Below are 9,878 nucleotides of genomic sequence, written 5' to 3'. Positions count from 1 at the left end.
GTTTTAACATCTTTTGTGCTGATTCACTGTGACAGGCCAAAGAACATGTCCTAACAAGGACAGTCTCTGCTAGCGGTTCTGCTCTTGTGCAGAAACTTGAACAATTAGTTCGAGGACAGAGACTCCGCTTGCTGAATTTGCAAGAGAGCTCACTGCAAGGCCAGGACACGGGATGCAGAAGGGAACAGCTATGTAGGAGATGCATTACACACCCGTGCGTCTGATCCCACCATTTCATTAACGCCCTTCGTGTCTATGTGATCAGCTAGGAGCTAAGGACTCTCAGTTTTCATGGCAGGCGATGCCCTAAGAGTTACCTGAGGTGACTGCCTTCTGCTATTTATTACTGCCTGCCAAAATTTGGCCATGGCAACCTAGAGAGCCCACTTAATGGGGGAAAAAACTGGCACCGTTGGAATCTTGTTTGCAAGTCACCACTGGAGTTAGCAGCAGAAGAGAAACGCTGGTAAAGTGCCATACACGAGACCTAGGAATAGAAAACATCTGCAATCTGTAGGTTCAAACCCTGCCCTGCTCTGCACATTATTTGTAGCAGGGAAGGTAGAGCTAGTAACTTCCAGGACCCTGGAAAGCATTTGGAGTTCAGGCAAACCTGGACATCACATTTGTGTCTTCACGTTTGTATGTTGCCTGGTACAAGTGTGCTGAGCGCTCCCTTTTGAAGATCAGGGCTCTAAAAAATATCTCCAGCAACACAAACCACTTATCATCTATGAAGACACCGCTAACCTAGTCCCAAGCAATTTCCCAGCACCGCTTCCTACCAATCCAAAGACCTTCAAGCACAAGCAGGCAAAAAAGTCATTGTCGTCCTCCCATTCTTTAAACAAAGGGAGGGCGACCTGAAAAACCAACTGTCAGGACCAGGTCCCCTGAACACTACACACAGAGAGGCTGGTGCCCAGGGAGAGGGACACAGCAAGTCCTCACGAGGCTCATTTCGGCTTTCAATGAGCTTCATGCGTTATTTAGTAGCAACAATGGCAGAAACAATGGAACAAGCAAGAACAAGGTGCCCCCGATCAGGCATGCCATCAAGTCGCTACTATTGACTGTCCCCTTCGCTAAGTGCTGCAGAGACAGAAAACCCTTTTGTTTCCATAAGCTGCAGCGCTACCTCCGTAGGGCTGGTGTTCCTGGAGCAGCCACGTGCTTCCTCCCTTCCCCATCCTCTCCATCGTACCCTGCCTTTCTCATGGGTACACTTTTGTCTCCCAACCACTTCTTCCATTAGGGGCCACGTTTGGCCTTATTTGCTTTGGACATTTTCCACACACAAAAACACAACAACAAAAAGAAGAGTGATACATTTAAGAGGCCATGAAGCCAAAAGCTTCAGTATCATTCACCTGTCCATTCCAGGTCACTGGGATAGGTCAAAGAGCAGTGCCCTTGCCTCCCCTCTGTGCTTTTCTGCATGCCTTACCTGTCCGTAATGGACCTGGAGAAAGGCCAAGGTGAATAGGAGAAGCAGAAGAAAGAAAATAAAGCATGTTAATGCAGAAACAGACACAAACAGATAAACATTACCATTGTGACTTGGGAATCCGAGCCCAGGAACAGGCACTGAGTGAAAACAGGTATTGCTAAGTCTCTTAAAGGAATCACGTTTCCCATGGTGTTGTTGCTTACTGTAATCTCTTTGGAGCAGGCTTATCCAAGGGTGGGATGGAAAGGCTTCCTTTTTTTTTTTCCTTCTGTCATCTCGAGCTACAAAAAGAGCTGCAAGAATAATATGGTTTTAGTCTCCTCCTCAGGAGATGTCACAAACTTCTTCCTCCTCTTCCAGAGCCCCTGCCCCGTCCTGCAAACCCCTATTTGGGGGAAGGGAAAAAAAAAAAGAAACAAAACAGAAAACCACCACACACACTGTAATTCTAATTATTGGGACATTACAGCCAAATTTTCAAAGAAGCTAAAAACTGAATTTGCAAACACTTGCCACAGGATAGTTCAAGCACTAAAAAGCACAGCAGTCTTGTAAACCCAGGCATTTAGGTTTGGCACTTAGCTGATTGCTTTTGAAAAATCTGTGCCTCCTCCCCGTGCCTTGTGGGCTTTAAGCTCTTAAAGCAATTAAAAGCACCTGCACATCTGTCAGCCTCAATATAGCAAACTAACATGCAATGAACTCACACAAAGCCCTCGCACCAAGGCCCTCGCACCGTCCGTGTGCTGAGATCTTGTGCTGCATTACACAGAAGGATGGTGCGTGGCTCAAGCTCCCCCCGGCCCTGGGGACTGGACTGCCAAAGCCTCCTTACAGTTAATCAGCAGCACTTTGAGCACCCCAGGGGAGGTGCCCATGAGGAGCTGACTGTTCCCCAGTCCCACCCCACAGGCCATCCCGTTGGCCCCACAGACACACCGGCAGCGAGGCTGTGGGAGCAGGGGGATCTGCAGGGTGCTCCAGTCGCTTCCTCGCACAGACACGCTCTCTGAGCACACTAAAAACCTGTACATAAGTATATAATCAGGCCGACATGCTCAGCACCATTTTTGTTGCCCTCCACTGCCCTAATGGTCAGGCTAGTACTCAAAGCTGGTTTTTAATGTCCTTTCTTCTAAAATACACTTTCCCAGGACAAAATCCTGCTCTCTTCCATACACAAAACCCAAGCACATCCCAATTACAGCATTAAAACCACCTCCTGAAAGCAGCAAAAGCTGGAGGCTCCAAGTCATTGGTGTTCTACTCTTTCCAAAGGTACAGGCCAAGGACAATCAACCTTTTTAGATCCACAGCCTAAGAATCTGCTGAAATTCCTCTCAACACACTCGCTTTTCTCCAAGCAACAGCAATCTACCCCAGGACTGCTGCTAAATCAATCCAAAGCCACCAGTCAGTTTTAGCCTTGGTTTTCCACTTCAGTTCCCCACTGCAAACCACTCCGCACGCTTTGCTCTCCTCCACAGCATCATACCACGCTTTTACCGCACCTTCCCCACGGTTCCGCAGCAATGAAAACACAATCCCATCCCTTCTCCAACAGGACCAGAAACCTTCACTTTGAAGCTAGAATACCTCAGATAAGCAGATACGTTGCCAAAGAGCACCAGGCAAGAGCACAGCACCATCTCCCTCCTCAGCCCTATGTTCTCCCAGCCCTTATAGGCTCTTGCTTCTAATGAGTATGATGGCTTTCTCCTGTGCACCTTTAGGACACATAATTAATTCAGCTGCCTCTCGCTGTGCCCCCTATACCTGTGTGAGATCAAGGGGCTTAACTCCCAGCTTGCTGGAAGTAAATAGGGTCCCAGTGCTGCTTTTGCACAGTGTACTCAATTCCCTGAAGCTCACTGTACTCCTACCAGGGTGTGCAACATATTGGTCACAGATGGAACAGCTGAGAGTCAGGGTTTGAAGAAACTCAGCCCATTCCCCTCAAATCTTTCAGTTAGCATTACAACAATAAAGACATAATGCAGCAGAAAACCTGCAGAAAGAAACACAAATCTAAGAAGCAACTGGGGGAAAGAGTTTATTGGAAGAAGAAAAAAAAGAGGCAAGCTGTGAAACTGAGCCTCAGTGACTGGCATTACCATGACAAATCGACCCTTCTCGTGCACAGGGAGGGGCAGCTGAGCATCTAATGAGATTTCTTGAGAAAAGCAAGTCCCCAAGCAGGTAAGAGCCAGCTGGTTTTAGTTTTGAAGATAGTGTTCACCCCCACCTCACCCTGAAGCACCTTGACACCTGCTCACCTTATCAAGCAGTTTACCACCTGATATCTGAATGAGGGGGAAAATACAGATATAAAACAGGGCTCTGTGCACTATCTTGCACGAATGAAGAAAGCTTGTTTAAGTTGCTAGGCCTTACACTTGTTTGACTCTGGTTTTTCATACAGTGCTTAAATTTTTAATGAACAGTAGCTGCTCCCACAACCAATCTCTGCTGGCAGTATCTTTTTACTATTATAGGAGGAAACTGTGTATTGGGTCATCTTTATTCTGCCCTTCCTCAACCAAATCAATAGAAAAAGCAGGACAATACTGCTGGGATCCTGGAGGAAAAAAAAGTCAAAGGAAAAAAAAGAGACACTGTACACTGCAGAGCAGTCACTGGTACGTCAAAAGCTTCCTGCCCGTTCATGCCCCATTTTCCTGATCACTTTCTCACCACCATTCACCATCTTATCTTTTTTCACATTCCAAATACTCCTGCTTCATATCTTCATTCCCCAGTGTGGTGCTTTCAAAAACAAGTGTGGAAACCCTAAAGCAGGCACACGATGCTTTATGTAAGCACAAGACCAATCTGTCTCCCTTATCCCAATGCTGTACCTGTCCCTACTGTATTCACCAAGCTTGCTAGCTGCGGCTTGTTCTACCAAAATCTTCTTAAGCTCTGGGGGCCATAAAACACATACTTCATTGTGCACAGCCACAGTTTGTCCATCCTACAAGATAAGAAAGCAATGTTGAAATCCTGCACTTGGTTCAACCATGACATAACTTTAGACAACTGTTTTTCCTTTCGAAAAATGTTTTTACCACCTTAGTTAAGGCCAGAATAGTTTTTTCTTTTTCTCATGACTGTCCATTATTTAATAAAAATGAGCTTCTGATTCTAATAGAGAATCAATTTTAAAGTTATACATTAAGATGATTTTCTCTTTTTTTTTTTTGTTTTGTGCTCTCTTAATCATTAAGAACATTGCTAAAAAAAACACTGCAGCATCTAAAAGGAAATTCTATTTTAGGCCCGAAACATTCTTCCTTCAACTTTTTCATGTTTTTTATAATTTTCAGAAGTTTTTACTGGCCTTTTTGGGGTTGGTTTTGGTTTGGGTTTTTTTTTTTGCTTGCTGCATTTGAGACACTCTCTCTTCTGCTTAGAGATGCTTGGCATCTGCCTGGATTTTGCCAAGTCACACACTGATACTTCCTCTCCCCTTTACCACTAACATCAGCCCTCGTCCAAAGGGGGCTGCTTTATCTCAGCATGCAATTAGAGGCTCTGTACTCAGATTTAGGCATCTCAGAAACAGGAAGTACAGGCTCTGTAACAATTGGCAGTGTCAGTTTTCCGATAATTCTTATCGGCCTACGAGTGCAACAAGTTTGTACCACAGTTCCCGACATCAGAAGTGAGAGGTGTATTATCCAGGCGTTCGCTCAGATGGTGCTCAGAAAATAGCAAAATGCAAACCAGACTCTCAGCTGGTGAAGTGCTCAGATTTGTCAGGTACAAAAAATCCTTTACAAAAGGGAGACACTATTTGTTATTTCTGAACATTCAGTTAAAGATTCTGTTGCCGTTTCAAAATTCCACCGCATACCCAGTTAATTCTTATGACTGCAACGCAGCCATCTACCAGACACTGGATGGAAGGAGCAGGAAGTTTAGCACCTAAATTTAGCTGCAGTTCAGCAGACCCAGCCTAAATTCCCTATACAGTCAAAGGCAAAAGCAAGCATAATCGAAAGGAGACAATAAAACAATTCAAAGTATCTAGATTTTTAGATGAATACACTGCACCTTAAGTATGACAAAAATGGTATCAACGTGTCTAGTTCTCCAATACTGAAAACAGCATCCAGTTTTCCAGCATATTCACACCTACTAGAAGAGAAGAAAGTTTTGCCAGTTGGATACAAACCGTGAGAACAGAAGCGATACTGTGCAATAAAATATCCATACACCAAAAGTTCATATAAATCCCACTTTTAATCATGGACAAGTTTACTTTCAAGTAAAATCAACAGTTTTAAATAAAATATAAATTAACAAATCAGAGTACTCAGAAACAAAAAAGAGACACTGTGCATGTCTACTCTAGCAGAAAGAAAAGCCTAGGCATACTCCAGTCCTCTTCACCTTCCTGGAGTTTCAGGGAGATCTCTGAATGATTATGAAACAGAAATAAAGGATTAAAATGTAGTGACTTTTGCCACTATGAGGATATAGCTTCCAAGACAAAGGGGAAACTGTCACAAATAAACAAAACTGATTTAAGCAGTTTTGTGGAAGCACAGCATTGGGTGCAATAGATTTTTCTTCTCCATCACAGTACTTATCCCAGAATATAAAATCAGATTAAGCTGTCCTAAAAGGTTGTTTTCTTACTGCTTTGAAAACCCTGCACTTCCTTTTCTTTGACTGAGGAGACTCAGAATTGAGAATTCAAGTGATATCAATCCTGGAATCTGGAAAAGAAAATAAAAACAGTCCTCATTCATCCTAGCTAACGTGATTTCACAATCTCACCCAAAGGATGAGAATTCACACTCATTCTCTTACCATACATAGCTTAAGCTGCTGCTGCTGCTCATTTACTGACGAGTCTTTGCTCGTCCCCTTACACACAAAAGTGCAATATTAAAAAAAAAAAGTAATTTTTGGCAGATATTGTCTAATGAGACTAAGCCAAGTTGACCCCATTTTCCCATATTTTCAAAGCCTAGCTGCATCACACACTCCAGGCAATCTGCTGCTTCAATGGTTCAAAGGGACAAAAAGGAGGAACCCTGAGGCAAAAATGGCTTTTTGAGTAGCAAGTCCAATAAAAGCTCTCCATCACAGCATCTCATAAGGGTCCTGCTATCTTCTGTGGTGGGAGGCCTTCCTCGATCCATAGGGAAGTAGACGAGCTGTTGCGCAACATTCGCCTGTGGATCCGTCTGAGCCTTAGCAAGTAGAGCAGGATGGAGAGCAGCACAATCAGAAAACAGACAAAAAACAAATAGTGATTGTAAACAAAGGAGAAGCTCCTCCAGTGGGAGTGACTTCCACGGAAGTTTTCTTGCTGGATGTCTCTGAAAAGAATCAAAGGGATAACAGACATAAGTTGCAAATCAAACTTTGCCTCCAAACTATCTCACCACAGGAAACAGAGCTCATTTTAGTAGAATAGTCGTTATAAAGCATTACTTGAGCTACCTGAAGTATGTGCTGAGGTTACATATAATGCACTAGAAACAACATCTTGTCTCCCCCTATCTGTCAGCTGCTTTGCTATCACCATACTTCTTCCCTTCGTAAAACCCCCATACCTTCCACCCAAACACTCTTCCCAGACATTTGAGAAGACAACCGGTACCTTAAAGGTAAAAACCGTGTTCGGTAAAGAATGGCTCCCAAGGTCCACTGCACCTCTTTATCATAAACCTGCAGAGCTGTTTTCAAATTGCTGTAACTCACAGGAAAAGAGAAGCCACTGTGAAATACTTCATACATCCAGGCAGACTTAAAACACTGGTACCTATAGAAAGAGTGGCATAAAGTCAGGCCAACGGGTAAAGAGCCCCAGAGGACTGGGGAGCACACATAATTATCAGTACTTTTTTTATGGCTGATGCAATATTTAAGGTTATATTCACACTTCCAATGATTTCATTAAATGGATCATTTGGACATGACCTCTCCCTGGCAACTCTGCATGAATGAAATTGCTGTACAAACACAAATACTTACTTCAATCTGTGGAGATCAGCATGTGATGCATAAAGACCACGGTCAAAATGTTCCCGTAGGACAGACCACTTAGTGGCACAATAATCCTTCAAGAAAAAAAAAAAAAAAAGGAAGACTTCAACATTGCTTTTGCCTTGAGAAGAAAAAAATGCCACTAGATAAGATGCTCTGTAGATACCGAAAGCTAGAAAACTCAAAAATAATGGCTTCCCTCGCACTGCTAATAAGTCAGACCACAAATTCCATGGTATTTTCTGTAACATTTTGATCCATACTTGGCGTTTGTGATTAATTTAGTATTCAGTAGCACTTAAACTCTTTGGTCATGTACTTGGAGATGAAAAATAGACAACCTATTTTTAGGGCATTGACAAAGCAGGTCGTATTCCTCTACTTTATGTTGCAGCCTCACTTTAAACTGTCCCCAACAGACTGATCCCTGTTAGGAGCAACGCCTGAGAAACTGGTACAAAATGTATAAAGCAAGAAGAAAAGGCATTCTTTTTCTAACAACTAAGACATTCCTAAAAAGAAGCAAGGGGTGGAAGCAGCACGGATTTCCCCATTATCAATAGTTCTGCCGGAATTTGACTACCATGAGTCCCGTTCCCTCTGAAGTCAATTTTACTATTGTGCCTTAAAATAAGTATTCTAAAAGAAAATGCAATGAGGAAAAGAGATGCCCTGTGGTAGGTAGTTCATTGCAGGGTAAAAGGGTTTTGCATCTTTAAAGGAAGAGTTTTGTTGCAAGACTTTCAGAACAAAATGCTTCTGGAGAGCAGTTGTTTTGAATTAGAAGTTGTTTATCTCAAGAACATTTTACCTTTGCGGCTTTAGTAAATTTAGCAGCATTGTAATCTCCTCCCATGCGTAACACGTCCTCGGTGCAGTAGTAGAACTCTGAGAAACCATAGAATTCACTGTTCTGAAAGTGCACAGCAGGCTGATAGACACCATTAAGAGACGTCTGCGTTTCATTAGTCTTATTCATGAACGGTTGAATAATTTCGCGACACAGATTAAAATCTCCTGTTCCCCGCAAATACATTATCTGTCCGTTCTGCTGGATCTCATCCTGAGCATCCAGGGGCAGGCAAGGGTCTAGGTAGGGTGAATCAGAAGTCATGCCAGTCCGTTTGCCCAGCAGCCTGTATAAAGGAGCAAGCACAGTAACAACTGCATATTCAGAAACATCAAGCTCTGAGATACAACAGCATCAAAACAAAGCATCCCCATTTAAAGAAACTTCAGCACTGCATGCAGCACGCTGTCGTAATTAAGTTTTACATCAGGATACTTTACTAAATATATTCAAGTTAAGGGGTTACTGAGCCTAGTGATGCACAGAACCTGTATCTCCAAGCAACTGCAGCCAGCTACCTGTTTTTAAGCACTGTAGCGGTAAATAGACTGTCTTCATATCTCTGGCGTGCTGCATTTCCTCCAAAGCCAAGGAACGTTGCAACATAGACTCTATACACATGCTCAGTTTGATGAGCATCACAGCCCAAGTTGAATTCTGCAAGTAAGTTTTTGGCTACTTCCTCCTGTAGGAACACAAGCACCAAGATTAATTTTAAACGATATGAACCAGAACCTAAAAATGAGTTCTTTGGACAACTGGATGCCCCTGACATCTTTAAACTTCACTCCTTACTCATCTATCTTGCTTTTCACAGGTCCACGTTACCTTCTACTTCATAGGGAGAGCAAAGCATATTGACTGCAGGGAACTGCATTATCACTACTGATACTCAAGGAACTGTAAAGGCCAGGAACTGCTACTACGAATGCTAAAGTATCTTTTCCTATGAAAAAGCGTATGCTGTGGCTTCTAATTTCAATGCTACCATTTCTGACCGAGTCCCCATACTGCTGATTGCTAGGCTAGGTAGATGTATGGTCTGCCCAGCAGAACTGTTCTTCATTTTCCAATCCGGAGTTCTCAAGCTTTTCAGGAGACCTGTCAGTCACTCAGCTCTCCTCACATACCATACATCAGTCACTTGCAGTAGCTTCTCAGATATTTAAGAGCTGTGCAGCAGAAGCACTTCATACAGAACACGCTTAGAAACGTAGCGTGACATTGCACGGCTTCCAGCTGACGTTGTAAATGAAAAACAGCAGTAGGACCGTAAGCGTCACAGTCAGTTGTTTGACTCTCTTGTTATTCTCTGTCTGGGAACCTGGAGAGGTTCCATGACCAGAATACCTATTTTATATTGGCTTATGTTCAGATAGAGCCATACAACAGCCATCATATCAATTGTCTGCAACTCTTCCTATTTCCAATTCATGTTTGACAGGGGCAATCTGCTCTGAATCTAAAACGCCCATACTTTTGTTTAACAGCCCAAACCGTGTGTTACACCATCTGTCTGAAAGGCATTGTAGTGATTAAAACCTGTAATAATGAAACCCCATCATTTCACAGGAA

General features: G+C 43.1%; 1 protein-coding gene across 2 annotated transcripts in view; it reads right to left on the bottom strand.

Moving 5' to 3' along the window:
• Window positions 1-5,676: 5,676 nt before the first annotated feature.
• ENTPD4 (ectonucleoside triphosphate diphosphohydrolase 4) overlaps window positions 5,677-9,878 on the bottom strand; it is an 8,055-nt gene continuing 3,853 nt past the window's right edge. For both annotated transcript variants that reach the window (XM_009273046.2, XM_009273048.2), the window contains exons 8-12: window positions 8,822-8,988; window positions 8,265-8,589; window positions 7,442-7,527; window positions 7,068-7,229; window positions 5,677-6,783 (exon numbers count right to left, since the gene is read on the bottom strand). In XM_009273046.2, coding sequence (XP_009271321.1) covers window positions 6,555-6,783; window positions 7,068-7,229; window positions 7,442-7,527; window positions 8,265-8,589; window positions 8,822-8,988 — 969 coding nt within the window. In that variant the 3' untranslated portion in view covers window positions 5,677-6,554. The remainder of the gene's footprint in view (window positions 6,784-7,067; window positions 7,230-7,441; window positions 7,528-8,264; window positions 8,590-8,821; window positions 8,989-9,878) is intronic.

Source organism: Aptenodytes forsteri, unplaced genomic scaffold (assembly GCF_000699145.1).
Source record: "Aptenodytes forsteri isolate BGI_AS27 unplaced genomic scaffold, ASM69914v1 Scaffold158, whole genome shotgun sequence".
Classification (NCBI taxonomy): domain Eukaryota; kingdom Metazoa; phylum Chordata; class Aves; order Sphenisciformes; family Spheniscidae; genus Aptenodytes; species Aptenodytes forsteri.
Note: the sequence above shows the minus strand (reverse complement) of the source record. Positions and strands in the feature narration are given on the sequence as shown.